The sequence below is a fragment of the Bubalus bubalis genome, chromosome 1 (assembly GCF_019923935.1).
Source record: "Bubalus bubalis isolate 160015118507 breed Murrah chromosome 1, NDDB_SH_1, whole genome shotgun sequence".
NCBI classification, from domain to species: domain Eukaryota; kingdom Metazoa; phylum Chordata; class Mammalia; order Artiodactyla; family Bovidae; genus Bubalus; species Bubalus bubalis.
The window spans coordinates 90,089,420-90,107,260 of NC_059157.1; the positions used below are offsets into that span (position 1 = coordinate 90,089,420).

A 17,841-nucleotide genomic window follows, 5' to 3' on the forward strand; every position below is an offset into this window, starting at 1 on the left:
TTGCAGTCCAAGGGACTCTCAAGAGTCTTCTCCAACACCACAGTTCAAAAGCATCAATTCTTCGGCGCTCAGCCTTCTTCGCAGTCCAACTCTCACATCCATACGTGACCACAGGAAAAACCATAGCCTTGACTAGACAGACCTTTGTTGGCAAAGTAATGTCTCTGCTTTTGAATATGCTATCTAAGTTGGTCATAACTTTCCTTCCAAGGAGTAAGCGTCTTTTAATTTCATGGCTGCAGTCACCATCTGTAGTGATTTTGGAGCCCCCAAAAATAAAGTCTGACACTGTTTCCACTGTTTCCCCATCTATGTCCCATGAAGTGATGGGACCAGATGCCATGATCTTCGTTTTCTGAATGTTGAGCTTTAAGCCAACTTTTTCACTCTCCACTTTCACTTTCATCAAGAGGCTTTTGAGTTCCTCTTCACTTTCTGCCATAAGGGTGGTGTCATCTGCATATCTGAGGTTATTGATATTTCTCCCAGCAATCTTGATTCTAGCTTGTGTTTCTTAAAGTCCAGCATTTCTCATGATGTACTCTGCATATAATTTAAATAATCAGGGTGACAATATACAGCCTTGACGTACTCCTTTTCCTATTTGGAACCAGTCTGTTGTTCCATGTTCAGTTCTAACTGTTGCTTCCTGACCTGCATACGGATTTCTCAAGAGGCAGGTCAGGTGGTCTGGTATTCCCATCTCTTTCAGAATTTTCCACAGTTTATTGTGATCCACACAGTCAAAGGCTTTGCATAGTCAATAAAGCAGAAATAGATGTTTTTCTGGAACTCTCTTGCTTTTTCCATGATCCAGCGGATGTTGGCAATTTGATCTGTGGTTCCTCTGCCTTTTCTAAAACCAGCTTGAACATCTGAAAGTTCACGGTTCATGTATTGCTGAAGCCTGGCTTGGAGAATTTTGAACATTACTAGCGTGTGAGATGAGTGCAATTGTGCAGTAGTCTGAGCATTCCTTGGCATTGCCTTTCTTTGGGATTGGAATGAAAACTGACCCTTTATAAACATACCGAAACATAAAATCAGCTGTGAAGTCTTGCTGATTGTTTGTAATATCTTTATGATTTTTTTTTTCCTTTCCGTGCTCTTTGCCACTTCCAGTTCAAATATGTGAAGACACTTAAAAGTGTGTCTGACACATAGTAGATGCTTGATAGTTTCTTCCCTTCTTCTATTTGTTTTCCATTGCCTTCATCTTTCCTGTGTGCTGTATTAGCTTCCCTGTTTGTAGTACCTCTCCCATGTGCCACTTTGCAGCTTGATACTAGATTCTTCTCCCAAAGTGTAACTCCAATTTCATTCTCTAGCTCTAGACTTTCAGAATTGCTCCACTTCCTATAAATGTCTCTACCTACCCCCACCTCCTTTCTCACACTTTTGTCTGTTTCCTTGGTCCACATTCTCAGCACAAGTGTTTGAAGTTTTTTATTTAGGACATAAGCTCCATACCAGTAGAAACTTTGTTTATCTTTTACTTCCAGAGCCCCCAAAATAGTCAGTGTTAATGACTGATTTTATGCGTCAACCTGGCCACAAGGTGCCCAGGTATATGGTCAAACATTATTCTGGGTGCTTCTGAGAGGGTTGGGTTTTTGGCTGTTGTTGGTGGTGATGAAATTAACATTTGAATCAGTTTTACTGAATGAAGCAGATTGCCTTCCCTAATCAGTTGAAGACCTGAATAGAAAAAAAGATTGATCCTTCCTTGTGCAAGAGGGAACTTCAGTGTTCCCTTGAGCTGGGACATTGGTCTTTTCTGCTTTTGGACTTGAACTGAAGCATTGGCTCTTTTGGGGTCTTGAACTTGCCAGCTTTCACACTGGAATTTATACTGTCAGTTCTATTGGGTTTCTGGTTGTTAAGTGCAGATCTTGGGACTTCTCAGCCTCTATAATTGCATGAATCTGTTCCTTTTTATAAATTTCTGTTTCTGTTTCTCTGGAGAGCCTCATGAAATACCTATGTATTTTGGTTCTAGGGTAGAGTACTGCTGTAACAAATACCAAAAATATGAAAGTGACTTTGGAATTGTGTGATGGGTAAAGGCTGAAAGAGTTTTGAGGCATGTGCTAGAAAAAAGCCGAGATTGCTATGAAGAAACTGTTGATAGATATGAGGACATTAAAGGTGTTTCTGGTGAGGGCTCAGAAAGAAAAGAGGCAAACAGGAGACAAAACTTGCATGTTACAGAAATACATGAATAGTCATGGAATGTTGGTAGAAATATGAATGATAAAGGCCATTCCAGTAAGATCTCAAGTAGAAATGAGGGAAAGGTTATTAGAAATTAGAGCAAAGAGATCTTTCTTGTAAAGCATCCAAAAAAACTTGGCTGAATTGTGTCCCAGTGTTTTCTAAAAATTAGAAGTGTGAGTGATGATTGGCTATTTAGCAGAGGAGATTTCTAAGCAAAGTATTGAAGGTGTGCCATGGGTAGTGCTTACTATTTATAGTAAAATGTAAGAGAAGCAAGATGAATTGAAGAAGAAACTTTAAATAAAAAGGAACTAGGAGATTTGGAAAATTCTGAGCCTTCTGCAGAAAGAGAGAGAGAGAAAGCTTATTCTGAAGAGAACACTAGGATGTGGCCGAAAGACTATTTGATGGATCATTAGTACAACTTATGGACTTAATTGTCAATATCAGCAGAAGCCAGGAATAGAAACAGGATTTTATTAGCAGAAACACTGCCAGCTGGAATTAAAGAGGACCCCCCAAAATAGGATGGAATGAAGAAGGCTGTTGTAGTTTGGGGCTTTTACAGGGTAGGACCATGCAATTATTCAGCTGTGAACTTGCTTTATGTTCAGGAAAAAGGAAGGATGCTAAGGGCTGTTCAGTTAGCAGGGCTACCATGCCTACCACGGATCCAGGGGGCAGGGCCACCAGGGTGTGTCTGCCCAGTGCGGTAGAGACAGGACCACCCTTGCAGAGAGCTGCATGAGCAGGCCACCTTTTACTCCAGGCTGTGGAGGTGGCACTGCCAGCCCTGTGGGCCTGGAGGGCGGAGGATCACACCAAAGAGGCTTATTACTGAGCTCTAAGATCTAATGCAATTTGCTTTGCTAAATTTGTACTTGCTGTGGACCTATCAGCCCTTCTTTCCTATTTTTTCCCTTTTGGAATGGACATATCTGTAATATGCCTGTCATTGTACACTTCACCCTTGAACAGTGGGGGGTTAGAGGTGCTGCCCCCGACCCTGAACATCTGAATATGACTTTACTGTTGGCTCTCCCTCCATGTGTGTGGTCCTGCATCCACAGATTCAATTACCTCTGAAGAGTTGTGCTTAGTCGCTCAGTCATGTCCAACTCTTTGCAACCCTATGGACTGTAGCTGGGCAGTCTCTGTCTAAGGGGATTCTCTAGGCAAGAATACTGGAGTGGATTGCCATGCCCTCCTCCAGGGGATCTTCCCATCCCAGGAATCAAACCCAGGTCTCTTGCATTGAAAGCAGATTCTTTACTATCTGAGCCATCAGGGAAGCCCAAGAATACTGGAGTAGGTAGCCTGTCCCTTCTCCAGGGGATCTTTCCAACCCAGGAATTGAACTGGGGTTTCTGCATTGCAGGCAGATTTGTTACAGCTGAGCTATCAGGGAAGCACCATAGTGTTACACATACTTATTGAAAAAAGTCCATGTATAAGTGGACCTTCACAGTTCAGAACTCTTGTTCAAGGGCCATATATATTTTGGAAGCATGTAACATGTCTGGTTTTCCAAGTTCATAATTAGAGAGGAATTTTTGCCTCAGGATGAATCATATCTCAAGACCTACTCATACCTGATTTATATGATATTTAAGTGAAACTTTGGACCTTAGATTTCTGAGTGGATGCTGGAATGAGTTAACTTTGGGGGCTGTTGGGATAGAATTAATGTATTTTGCATGTGACAAGGATGTGAATTTTGGATGAGAAGGACATTAGTCTGGGAAGGATGGCTTGTTGTTTAGTCACTCAGTTGTGTCTGACTCTTGGCAACCCCATGAACTGCAGCATGCCAGGCTTCCCTGTCCTTCACCATCTCCCAGAGTTGACTCAAACTCAAGTCCATCACGTCGGTGTTGCCATCCAACCATCTCATCCTCTGTCATCCTCTTCTCCTCCTGCTTTAAATCTTTCCCAGCATCAGGGTCTTTTCTAATTAGTTGGCCCTTCACATCAGGTGGCCAAAGTACTGGAGCTTCAGCTTCAGCATCAGTCCTTCCAATGAATATTCAGGGTTGATTTCTGTTAAGATTGACTGGTTTGATCTCCTTTCAGTCCATGGGACTCTTAAGAGTCTTCTCCAACACACCACATTTTGAAAGCATCAATTCTACAGCCTTTTTTATGGTCCAACTCTCACATCCATACATGACTACTGGAAAAACCATAGCTTTGACTATACAGACCTTTGTTAGCAAAGTAATGTCTCTACTTTTTAATATGCTGTCTAGGTTGGTCATAGCTTTTCTTCCAAGGAGCAAATATCTTTTAATTTCATAGCTGCAGTCACCATCTGCAGTAATTTTGGAGCCCAAAAAAGTGAAGTCTGAAACTTTCCATTCTTTCCCCATCTATATGCCATGAAGTAATGGGACCAGATGCCATGATCTTAGTTTTTTGAATGTTGAGTTTTAAGCCAGCTTTTTCTCTCTTCTCTTTCACCCTCATCAAGAGGCTCTTTAGTTCCTCTTCGCTTTCTGCCATTTGGGTGGTGTCATCTGCATATCTGAGGTTATTGGTAGTAGACTGCTAGACTTGTTGGGTTAATGAACAGAAATTTATTCCTTACAGTTCTGTAAGCTGGGAAGGCCAAGATCAAGGTTCTGGCCAGTCAGGTTTCTGGTGAGGGCTCTATTCCTGGCTTGCAGGTGTCAATCTTCTTGCTGTGTCCTCAGGTGATTTTCTTTCTTTTGTTCTTGTTTCTTTTTCTTCCTTTTTTCCCTCACTGTTGCCCTTGCTCTCCCTCCTTCCCTTCCTTGCTTCCTTTCTTTCTCTCTCTTTTTTTTTTTCCTCAGGGTGGGGAAAGGTGCAAGCTCTTTAGTGTCTGTTCTTATAAGGACACTAATTCCAGTGGACCAGGGCCCCACTCTCATGACCTCATCTAATTTTAATTACATCTCAAAGGTCCCACCTCCAAATATTATCACATTGGGGGTTAGGGCTTTAATATATGATTGATGGGGGTGGTGCATATTCAGTATAGAGCAGGCACTCAATATAAGAGGCACTCAGTAAAGATTTTTTAAAGTAAACTATATTAAAGGGCATCAAAGAAGGAGAAAGTAGCATTCAAGATTGAGTCAGTAGAATGTAGCTTTACTTAAAACAATACTGAGTATCTACTATATGCAGGCTTTCCTTTAAATCCCTAAAATACTTTTCTGGAACTTTCTAAGGCATATCACTTTCCTACTTGTTTTTAAGAATTGTATTTGTCCTGCTTCATCAACTGGACTATAAGCATCTCAGATCAGGATCTATATCTGATTTATTTTGTGTTTTATATAGTGCCTAACACAGTGTCTGCTCTAATGCTATGTGTCAGAACAAAAGAATATGTTTTCTCCGTTTACTTTGGATTACACAAAACTTTATGTTTCTTCTTCACAATTAAACCACATTGCCACAATTTTTTTGTTTTCATGTGTGCTCCCCATACTCAATTTTGAGTTTGTGAAGATGGGGACTGTTAATCTAATCATCTTTGTACTCCCACATCTATTATGGGGCTAGGCACATAATGATTATTTGTTAACATTTATCTACTGAACATGATACCTGGAATATGGTCGGTGCTGAATAAAGAGTTAATGAAGTATTTGTTGGACAGTTTCCTGATTACTGCTTTATCTCCATTCCTGCTGCTAGCGTTGATGGTCTGGTGCCACGTTGCTGGTCAAGACCACTGGCAGAGCTGGGAAACCAACTCAGTTGCTGCAGCTGCTGCCATCACCAGGAACTGTCTGCTTCCATCACCGCCATCATCACAGCTACTAGTTCCCAGTCCCAAGCCTGCTGTATTCTGCTACCACCTCCACCACCGAAGTTCCTTTCCCTGGGACCTGAATAACTTGTCCTTCATATTCTACTCATATATAGAAGTCCTTGTTTCTTCCGAGCCCTCATGCTATTAATTTTTCTCCGCTCTTAATGGTTTCTCCCTTATTCAGCTTCCATCAGAGCATCAGTTGAGTGGGTGGTACTACTTTACTTCTCAGGGGGAATGTCACTTTAATGATTCAATCAAGTAGTTGCTCTTTTTGCCGTCAAAGGAAGCCTCTGTATTATCTTCAAGGAACAATCTGAAGAACAATCTGCAACAACCCTAGATCCTCTCCTTAGCTGTGATGTTAGCTCATATTTATACTTTGTGCATTCATTTGCCACCTTTCTGCCCACTCACACAGATTCCTAAGATCTTTCCATCCTCGTCAACTTGGTTCATTGCCGCCCACAAGAGTTTGTGTCATTTGCAAATATAGAAATATTTCTTTGTACTTTATAAAGGTATTGCATATAGGTTATACTAATTGCGCCTTGTGCAAGGAAGCTGGAAGAAGTGGAGGCTGAGATCCAGCCTGCACTTTGTTCATCTCAGTCTCATGTCAGACTGTGGCTAGGAAAAAAGGTATTCCTTTTTCTGATTTGCATGAAGATGCTGGCCCATCACTAAGTGATGGGCCCTTGGTGGAGTATCTACCCATTTTCTAATTCATTCCTATTAGACTAGTAACCCTTGTTATGCAGACCTGCTCTTAGCATTGGTCTAGTACTGAACCTGAGATCCTCTGTGCTATACTCGCCTGTCTTTACCTTTTGTTGTTTTTCCTAACCACTGGGAAATTGCCTCAATTCCAATAATGAGGAGGAGACTCAATTTTGTTAAATTATGAAAAAATGTAAAACCATAAAAATAGTTTATATATCTGTGTTCCAGTTATCTATTGCTGCTTGACAGACTGTCCCAAGTGGTAGTGGTTTCTGCTGTTCTGTGCTAAGTTTCTTCACCCCTGTCCAAATCTTTGTGACCCTGTGGACCATAGCCTGCCAGGTTCCTCTATCCATGGGATTCTCCAGGCAAGAATACTGGAGCAGGTTGCCTTGCCCTCCTCCAGGAACTCTTCCTGACCTAGGGATCGAACCTGTGTCTCTTATGTCTCCTGCTTTGGCAGATGGGTTCTTTATCACTAGAGACACCTAGGGAACCTGGACTCCATTGAGACTATCAGGCGGAGCACCTCCTTGTGGTCTTTCCAGCGTAGGAGTCAGGGTAGTCAGACTTCTGTGACATCTCATGGTTCCCAGTGAGTGTTCCCTAAGAGTTGCAGGCAGAAGTTGCAAAGCTTTCCAAAACTTCACTTCTACTACGTTTTGTGGGTCAAGCCTGTTAGTAAGACCAGCACAGATTCATGGGGAAGTGAATTAGACTGCAACTCTCAATGGAAGAAGTAGCAAAAAGTTGCAGTTATTTTTAATATACCATGATCTTCTACCCAGATTTAACCAAAGTTGTATTTTGCCCTATCTACTCGTGATCCAATTAGAAGATATTTTCATTATAGAACCTTGATAAAGATCATCTGAAAGTCTAAATAAACATCATATCTAAGAGTGAAACATTAGTAGTATTCTTTTTGAAGTTAAGAACCAGTCAAGCTTTTTAGGTTTATTACATGTTGCTGAAGGTGTTAATAAGACAAATAAATAAATAAATGAATAAAAGAATAGTGGAAAGGAAGTAACTTTTTATTATTCACAGACAATATGTCTCCATATTGAAAATCCAAGAAAATCTATAATCTAGATCTAAAAAAACAGTTCAACAACATTGTGGATAAAAGGATAGCACTGTTCTTAGCCTGATTTCTTGTGCTTTCTGAACTATTGACTGTTTCATGATTCTCTGATTCTTAGATATAACAGATGGCCTTTTACTTCCTTCAGCGTGGACAACTCATAGTTGGTTGTGTGACCCCATCCCTTCCACTTGGGGAGGGGAGGACATCTTGTATCTATTGTAGAGTTGTCCATGGATGATTTCATTTAGAGGTTGCTCTATTGGTTTTTCTGTGGGGATTCAGAGAGATTGAAAAGCTATGCTATCTTTATTTTTATATTCCAAGAATATCTGTAGTTTAATAGCATTTTGATCTAGTCGCTACCCATTTAGAGAACTTTTTCTTGGTAGCAGTAATTTTTCATTTTACTTTTACAATGAAATAATTATAGAAGCTGCAAATAAATGTATATGGAGGTCTCATGTACCTTTCACCTCCACCTTTCCCAGCATTGACAACTTTCATAACTATAGGGCAATATCAAAACAGGAAATTGACATAGATATAATCTGGAGAACTTATTCAGATTTCACCAGCAATACACACACAGAACTCGGTGAAATTTTAACACATGTATAGCTTTGTGTGACTACCACTGTTTTTTATAGAGAGACAGGTTGATTGATTGATTTTAGGATTGGTTCACATGACTGTGCAAACTGGTAAGTCCAAAATCTGCAGAGTGGGCTCGCAGGCTGGAGACCCCAGAGGAGGCAATACTGTAGTTGAAGTCTAAAGGCAGTTTGCTGGCACAATTACCTCCTATTCTGAGAAGTTCAGTCTTTTGTTTTATTCGGGCCATCAACTGGATGAGACTTACCCATAGAATGGAGATCAATCTACTTTACTCAAAGTCCATTGGTTTAATTTTAAATCTCATCCAGAAAACACTCTTCAGAATATTTTTTTGAAGAAGAAACATCTGGAATAATTTTTGACCAAATATCTGGGCACCATGGGTTAACCAAGTTGAAAAATAAAATTAACCCTCACACTATATTATATTTTGGTTTTGTCACCAAATATTTTATTCTGAGAAGTTGCTTGTGTCATTAAGTCCTGTGATTTTTTAAATGACTGACAGCAAAGAATTCCATCATATGAGTATGTCATAATTTATTAGCCTGATCTTCAAATTCTATTCTTAAGATAATTCCACATTATTGCTGTTTAAAATAATGTTATGGTAAATAAATATCCTTTGTATGAACCTCTGATTATATACTTACCATACTTAGAAGTGAAATTTTTTTAGTCAAGGGATGAGAATATTTTTTATAGCTTCTTAATACACCTTGCAATATTTCTTTTCAGAAAGGCTGTGTTCAGACTAGTAGTATATGGCATTTGATCCTCAGAAGAGATTGTTCTAGAGCTTCATTAAAGTTTTTCTTTTTAATATTCTGAAGACTTTCCATTGTCTATTGACTCAAAATTTAATTTTTCCAATTTATTTTTCTAAATGTCTTAAGTATTTTGTCACAATTTCTGTTAAATGTTTGGTGATCCACTTCTTTATTTTACATTGCAAAATTTGATCCTATTAAGAACTGAGACTCACAGGGACTTCCTGGAAATCCTGTGGTTAAAACTCCAAGCTTCCACTGCAGGGGCACGGGTTCAATCCTTGGCCTGGGAACTAAGATCCCATGTGCTACTCGGTGTGACAAAAAAAGAAGAAGTCAGGCTCACAGGAGTCTAATTCCCCCAGTTCTTCTCTGGAGCACTTTTTATGGGGAGGCTTGTGGACACAAGAGGAGGTGCTAAGGCACTACCCTTAAACTGTGTGAAATTGCAGTTAATAACTGGGAGCAAGTCTTTTCTGAAGTATGACACACTGGGGATCTGAACTGATAAAGTTTTTTACAAAGTGGTAAATTTTAACAAATAGTGTGTTTCATATTTTATAGAGTAATAGGTGCTCAGAGTTCAACAAGATCTTGAGAAATCATACAATTAATAATACTCCTGGAGACAAAGCCGCAGAGATTCCATCTCTGGCAGATGAGAACTAATGCTGTCTCTAACAGTCTCTTGTGAAACAGGTGAGGTATTGTTTTTTAAAAACCTTTTACAACATCTAAAAACTTGGACTGTCATAAAGTCTCATTAGCCAAAGTCCTGCAGAACTTAATGATGCTTAATACTAAAGTAACTGGATATTTATACAACCAATATTCTAGTAGGCAAACCTCTGAAAACATACCTTCTTTCCCTCATATATTTTTTTGCATCAGCAGTTGAATACTTTTAAAATAGTTTTCATTATGTAAATTACACAACTTTGTAGAATAAAAAATGATCATGTTGTACCTTCATGTACATGCTTTAGGACACTTGGTTAGGCAACAATCAGTATCTTTGGTAGTCACCTCAAAAGGGTTGCACACTTCAAAGTGTAACTGGATAAGAATCATGGAAATGGATGATATTAGGATATGTTGCATGCAAAAGAGCATTCTGATAATCAGGACATTAAATAGAACACAGCACACAGTGTCAAGTAGTCAAGTACTGCTCTCTGGCAAGTGAAAACTATCTCAAAACCATTGATGTACTAAAAAAAAAAAAAGTAGCTGCTTAGCTCTGTTCATAGCATTTCTTTTCCAGAGTGAAACTGGCTTGGCAAACTTGAAAGCAGTGTAATGAATAATTCTTCCTTTTAACTGTCAAAAATAAAAAGAAAAAATGAACTAAAAAAAATTAATAGGGGCTATGGAAAATGAAATAAATAAAGGGAATGAAATGAAATAACAAAAGGAAATAAGTGAAAAAAAGAATGAAATAAAAGCAAAATCATCTTTTCATTAGTGCAGTCTTCTGAAGTAGCGAATATGAAAAAGGGCACTGCAAAGCCACTTCATTTTTATGCAGGCCAAGGATCATTGTCACTTGGGCACCCTTTATGTCTGATCAGTTTATGAGAACACACGCACTACTAGTGTTCTACCCTCTATGAGAAGATAATTCCTTTCACAATAAGTACAAGAAAAATTAAAAAAGCACACTCAAACTATCTAGAAAACTGCAGCTGTCTCAGCCACTTGACACTGTGTAAACACTGGCTTGGCAAGGCAGAGCGTTAGAGCAGGGTCAAAAGGGCAGCTCCCTTTGGTCCTGTGCCCCTGGCAGCATCTCCCCAAGGCAGGTGTCCAAACCTCTGCCCCGTCAAGCTGGCAGCTGGGCTCGCAGAGAGTGCTGCATGGCTTCCTCTCAGGCCCTGGCTTCCAGGACAGGACGAAGAGCCATTCTCCCCCAGCTGCTGAGACTTGACATTTGCTGCGGCTCCTTTGCTGTGCTAGGTTTGTTGTAAGAAATTTAGGACAGGCAAAGTGGAGAACCATCTTTCTCTCACACTTTTAAAGAAATCGGCTTAACTGGGTGGGGACGGTGGTGAGGGGAGGAAATGGAGATGGACTAATTTCTTATAATGGAGGCCGGATATTTTTTCTTTTGGTGGTAAATTTATGTTACTTTGGGAAAATTTTTTGGCCGCATGTTTGAAGAGTTGTCTTTCCTTCCTGCACTGGGCAGTCCCAGAAAATACCGCCACGTTTGCTGGCTTACTGAAAAACTCACAGGGCTCAGCATGTAGCTGTAATCATAGCTAAGATTTATAACAGTGAAAAGAGGCAAAGCAAAATCAGCAAAGTGAAAATGCGCTTAGGTCAAGTCTAGAGGAAACGTATCTCAGGCTCCAGAAGTCTTTTCCTAGTGGAGTCACGCACTGTGTGCTTAATTCCTCCAGCAATGGGTTGTAACTACATGTGCCAAGTGTTGTGTCCCGGGGAAGCTCACTGGTGCCTTAGAACCCAAGGCTTTTACTGGAGGCTGGTCATGTAGGCATGCACTGCCTGGCATGTACCAAAACTCTAGACTTTCACGAGAAAGGCAGCTGCTCAGCATAAATCACATTGGTTGTATAAGCAGTTTAGGCCACTCTTATCAGTTAGGGCAAGTTTTTTTTTTCCTTTCTTTCTTTTTATTTATTTTTTTAAATTTAATTTTATTTTTAAACTTTACATAATTGTATTAGTTTTGCCAGATCCGCCACAGGTATACATGTGTTCCCCATCCTGAACCCTCCTCCCTCCTCCCTCCCCATTCCATCCCTCTGGGTCCTCCCAGTGCACCAGCCCCAAGCATCCAGTATCGTGCATCGAACCTGGACTGGCAACTCGTTTCATACATGATATTTTACATGTTTCAATGCCATTCTCCCAAATCTTCCCACCCTCTCCCTCTCTCACAGAGTCCATACGACTGTTCTATACATCAGTGTCTCTTTTGCTGTCTCGTACACAGGGTTATTGTTACCATCTTTCTAAATTCCATATATATGCGTTAGTATACTGTATTGGTGTTTTTCTTTCTGGCTTACTTCACTCTGTATAATAGGCTCCAGTTTCATCCACCTCATCAGAACTGATTCAAATGTATTCTTTTTAATGGCTGAGTAATACTCCATTGTGTATATGTACCGTAGCTTTCTTATCCATTCATCTGCTGATGGACATCTAGGTTGCTTCCATGTCCTGGCTATTATAAACAGTGCTGCGATGCACATTGGGGTACTCGTGTCTCTTTCCCTTCTGGTTTCCTCAGTGTGTATGCCCATCAGTGGGACATTGCTGGATCATAAGGCAGTTCTATTTCCAGTTTTTTAAGGAATCTCCACACTGTTCTCCATAGTGGCTGTACTAGTTTGCATTCCCACCAACAGTGTAAGCGGGTTCCCTTTTCTCCACACCCTCTCCAGCATTTATTGCTTGTAGACTTTTGGATCGCAGCCATTCTGACTGGTGTGAAATGGTACCTCATAGTGGTTTTGATTTGCATTTCTCTGATAATGAGTGATGTTGAGCATCTTTTCATGTGTTTGTTAGCCATCTGTATGTCTTCTTTGGAGAAATGTCTATTTAGTTCTTTGGCCCATTTTTGATTGGGTCATTTATTTTTCTGGAGTTGAGCTGTAGGAGTTGCTTGTATATTCTCGGGATTAGTTGTTTGTCAGTTGCTTCATTTGCTATTATCTTCTCCCATTCTGAAGGCTGTCTTTTCACCTTGCTAATAGTTTCCTTTGATGTGCAGAAGCTTTTAAGGTTAATTAGGTCCCATTTGTTTATTTTTGCTTTTATTTCCAATATTCTGGGAGGTGGTCTTTCTTTTTAAATTCAGTATAGTTAATTTATAGTATTTTGTTAGTTTCTGGTATATAGTTTTGTGTATATATATATTTTTAAATTTATTTATTTTGATTGAAGTCTAGTTGATTTACAGTATTGTATTAATTACTGCTGTACAGCAAAGTGACTCAGTTATATATATATATATATATATATATTCTTTTTCATATTGTTTTCCCTTATGGTTTATTACAGGATATTGGATATAGTTTCCTGTGCTATATAGTAGGACCTTGTTTATTCATTTTATATATAGTAGTTTGCATCTTCTACTTCCAAGCTCCCAATCCGGTCATCCCCTGCCCCCTTCCCTGGCAACCACAAGTCTCTTCTCTGTGTCTGTGAGTCTGCTTCTGTTTGTAAATAAATTCATTCTTATCATATTTTAGATTCTACATATAAGTGTTATGGTATTTGTCTTTCCCTTTCTGACTTATTCACTTAGTACAATAATCTCTAGGTCCATCTGTGTAGCTGCAAATGGCATTATTTTGTTCTTTTTATGACTAAGTAATACTCCATTGTATATATAAACCACATCTTCTTTATCCATTCATCTGTCAACTGACAGGTTGTTTCCATGTCTTGGCGCTTGTAAATAGTTCTGCTATGAACATAAGGCTACATTTATCTTTTTGAATTATAGTTTTGTCTGGATATATGCCCAGATGGAGAAAGAAATGGCAAGCCACTCTAGTATTCTTGCCTAGAGAATCCCGTGGACAGAGGAGCCTGGTGGGCTGCTGTCCATAGGGTTGCACAGAGACTGAAGCGACTTAGCATGCATGCATGCATTGTAGAAGGAAATAACAACCCACTCCAGCGTTCTTGCCAGGAGAATCCCAGGGATGTAGAAGCCTGGTGGGCTGCCATCTTTGGGGTTGCACAGAGTCGGACACGACTGAAGCGACTTAGCAGCAGCGGCAGCAGCATATGCCCAGAAGTGGGATTGCTGGATCATATGGCAACTCTAGTTTTAGTTTTTTGAGGAACCTCCATATTGTTCTCCATAGTGGCTGCACCAATTTATGTTCCCAACAATAGTGTAGGGAGGGTTCCAGTTAGGGAAAGTTTACATCACTACAGAGGACGGGTGGCCAGCCAAGTTCCTAGATACCAGGTAAGGGCCAACCTCGAAATGAGTCCTTTCTAAGGATAGGCAGCATCAGACTACTGTGTTATCTTTTTTCCTGCAGCATCCACCTTCTTGGTCAAGGCATTTTTAGAGCAAAATTATTATCAGTAGGACCCATGCAGTAGGATGAAAGCATCCTGCAATATTGACTTTTCATTATGGCCCTCCAGGGATCCTGGATTTAGCCAATTTAAACAAATCCTATTAAAAATAAAGGTCAGTCTTAGAAAGCTAGGTGGCTTTCTCCTTAAGTTTTTATATTAACCTTTTCTTAACCTGGCCTGAGCCATCAATTTAGGCACAACACAAGTCTGGTAAGTTGAGGTGGTCCCTGATAGTCAAGGTACACATACAAGAAATAACAATTCCAGACAGCACCCTTGGAAACAAAAAGTGTGCACTTGTTAAGTCACACCAATGAAGGCACACATTAGTCAGGCAAAACAGGTTAATGGGGCCTCCAGTGTGGCTTCCCACTGTGAGTCCTTATGCCTCAGGGCTTTCTGTCCAGTCCAAATAATTCAGTTGAGTTCCTAGTTTTATTTATTTATTTAGGTGGCACCATGCAGCATTGGGATCTTAGTTCCCCAACCAGGGGTTGAACCCATGCCCCCTGCAGTGGAAGCTTGAAGTCGTAACCACTGGACTGCCAGGAAAGTCCCGAGTCCCTAGTTTTGGAAGCATTTCCAGGAGGAAGGCAGTTTCGATCAGTTTTGCTTGTCTTTGACATCAGTTCATTTGCTTCATGAGTGGGGACAGCATCTTCAGGTGTTCTTCCTGGAAACGCAGACGCTGAGGACATCCCCTGCCGTGTGACAGTCAGCGTTGTTAGGTGTGATCATAGGCTCAGCAGTCTGTTTGCATTCAAGACCTCAAAGCAGCTTGTGAAGGCAGTACTGACGTGGAGGAGCAGTTCTTTTGTCTCTCTCTCTCTCTCTCTGGCTGTGCCAGGAGAGTTATGGGATCTTAGTTCCCTGAACAGGGATTGAATTCTAGGCCCTGGAAGTGAAAGCACAGAGTCCTAACCAGTGGACCGCCAGAGAATTCCCCCAGGAGCAGTTCTGAAAGACAGCAGTTATAAAAAGTAGAAATCATTGATGCCCACCGATCCCTGCATCTCACAGGTGTTGGCGTTTTGTTTTTTCTGTGTTATCACTTGATCAGTATGTCTCATGCAGTAATCTTAACTTTACATTTTTTCCCAATCATGTTTTATTCTGATCTAGACTTTTCAGCAGGAAGGGTTAGGAATAAGGACAGTGTTGAGAATTTAGCTAAGCTACTCCATGCTGTTGTGTCTCAACATCCGTTTTGTTTGGCCAAGGGGCCAGCAGTGACCTTAAATGGACAGTAGTCCCCTTAGGTAAACCCATGCCCTAGATGGCAGCTCACAGAATCACAAGGAAATGTAAGTTCCTGATATGACTTCCTCAAAGGCCCTTGCAATCAACAATCTCCCCTGCCTCCCAGTGCCTTCTTACACTCTCTTAGATAAGACCAATGAGACCTTCATGGGACTTATCAAAGCACTGCTTTCCTGGTTTGAACTGACCAATCTGGCCTTAGCCTGGAAACGGCAAAGCACTCTACCCTATAAACTCTAATAAAAACATGTTCCCCAGGCCCTGCTTCTCTCTGTCTGCACTCTGCCTTGACCTACCCATGGGACCTGTAAGTATTTAATTTTTCTCTATTTTAATTTCTCTTGTGATCTGTTGTTGAAGTGTGGCTCACAACTGACACCTTGCACTCCACTTAATAAGTGTTAATTTAATAAATTCAAACAAAGGAATAGATGAATTTACATAGAAAAACATTTTTAATAAACTTAACCAAAAAGACACATCATGTTCAGGAACTTGTAGGACAAAATCCTGAATTTTCAAGTTTGCAGAATGTGATTTACATAACCCCAATCCCTATCCTCCCTGATCATTTATTTGGTAAATAGCCTGGAGAAGCTCAATCTCTGGGGATTTAATACTAAAAATTCCTAACTAAGAAAGAAAGGTGAGTGAATTAGAATCAGGTTACCAGTCCACTGTTGTCAATAATGTTATTAGTAAAACCCAAACACAAGTCAATAACTGTGAGATATCCTTGGGAAGAGGGGTGAGAACCCTATCTTTTAGGAGTGGGTGGAGAGGTCCCACTCCCCGTAATGTGCTCTCTCCCAATTTGGAGTTTTGACAGGAATCACAAGTGTCTTATGATTAATCATCTGAGATGCAATTCATCCCTACATTAGATAGAGTTACTAGCATTTTGGTTTCAGATGGTCCCGTCAGAGAACAAACCCTTTCCCATGGACATCTGCAAATGAACAATGGGGTTCAGTAAGCATCCATAGTGTTTTTATAGTTTATGGCCCCACAAGGTGGAAGGGGAGGATGTCTTATATCTCCCAGAGCCTGGATTCTATTCATTGAGCCTATGTCTGCTTTCAGAAGTTGGAACAGTCTCTCGCAATCATTATGTGACGTTGCATGCATGCTCAGTCATTTAGTTGTGTCCAACACTTTGCAACCTCCATGGAGCCGCCAGGTTCCTCTGTCCATGGGATTTCCCAGGCAAGAATATTGAAGTGTGTTGCTGTTTCCTCCTCCAGGGGATCTTCCCGACCCAAGGATTGAACCCACATCTCCTATGGCTCCTGCATTGGCAGGCAGATTCTTTACCGCTGAGCCACCTGGCAAGCCCTCAGCCTCCTGTTAGGTCCAGGTAAATAGGATCTCTGAATCCAGGATTCCAAAAAGGACTTTTCTTCTTTAGCAGCAGCAAAGCCAAGAGACTACTGGGTCAGACAGTGAGGTTCCAGGTCCTTTTTATCCTGCCAGACTTAAAGTTCAAATTGAACCACTCAAAACTATGCACATTAGGCTGGAAAATTATCAGCCTCTAAGAATTAGACATCTGATTTTGCAAGAACTTAGCAAATCAAAACCTGACTTTTAAAACTCAAAAGTAGATTTTCCTATAGAGATTTTCTCTCTTTTTTTTGTTGTCTACCTTTCTCATAGGCTCCAACAGGCAAAAATCTTAGCAAAAATAATCAGCTGTGAGATTTCAATAGCCAGCATTTAAATTTTAACCCATCCACCAGCAGCAAAAAGCAAGGATTTTATGTTCTACCAACACCTTTTATTGGGGAGCTTTCCCTGATTTGGGATAATCCCTCTAACATGTATGAAATTATAGGCATATAGTATTTTGTATCAGTTTTTATCATACAACCAGAAGTAGTAGCCACAAAAAAAGTCATTTTTTTAAAAAGTCTCTCCATTCTTTCTTTCTCCCTCTTTTTTTCATTGCAAGTTTGTACAACCCCCTCAACACTTTTCAGGATTGGCATTACAGCTGCTGAGAAATCCCAGCTGGAGTGTAAGGGGCTATTGTACCAGATGGAGGAGGCAATGGCACCCCACTCCAGTACTCTTGCCTGGAGAATCCCAGGGACGGGGGAGCCTGGTGGGCTGCAGTCCATGGGGTCGCTAAGAGTCGGACACGACTGAGTGACTTCACTTTCACTTTTCACTTTCATGCATTGGAGAAGGAAATGGCAACCCACTCCAGTGTTCTTGCCTGGAGAATCCCAGGGACGGGGGAGCCTGGTAGGCTGCCGTCTATGGGGTCACACAGAGTCGGATACGACTGAAGTGACTTAGCA

General features: G+C 40.7%; 1 protein-coding gene across 9 annotated transcripts in view; it reads left to right on the forward strand.

The window, feature by feature from the left end:
* The window catches only part of LNP1 (leukemia NUP98 fusion partner 1), a 40,516-nt gene that overhangs the window by 4,578 nt on the left and 18,097 nt on the right, over positions 1-17,841 (forward strand). For 4 of the 9 annotated variants that reach the window (XM_044940961.2, XM_025282595.3, XM_025282605.3 and 1 more), the window contains exons 2-3: positions 9,764-9,898; positions 15,797-15,845. The exons of 3 other annotated variants lie outside the window; for them this stretch is intronic. In XM_044940961.2, coding sequence (XP_044796896.2) covers positions 9,868-9,898; positions 15,797-15,845 — 80 coding nt within the window. In that variant the 5' untranslated portion in view covers positions 9,764-9,867. The remainder of the gene's footprint in view (positions 1-9,763; positions 9,899-15,796; positions 15,846-17,841) is intronic. 2 more of the 9 variants (XM_025282629.3, XM_006058740.4) reach the window with 2 other exon arrangements.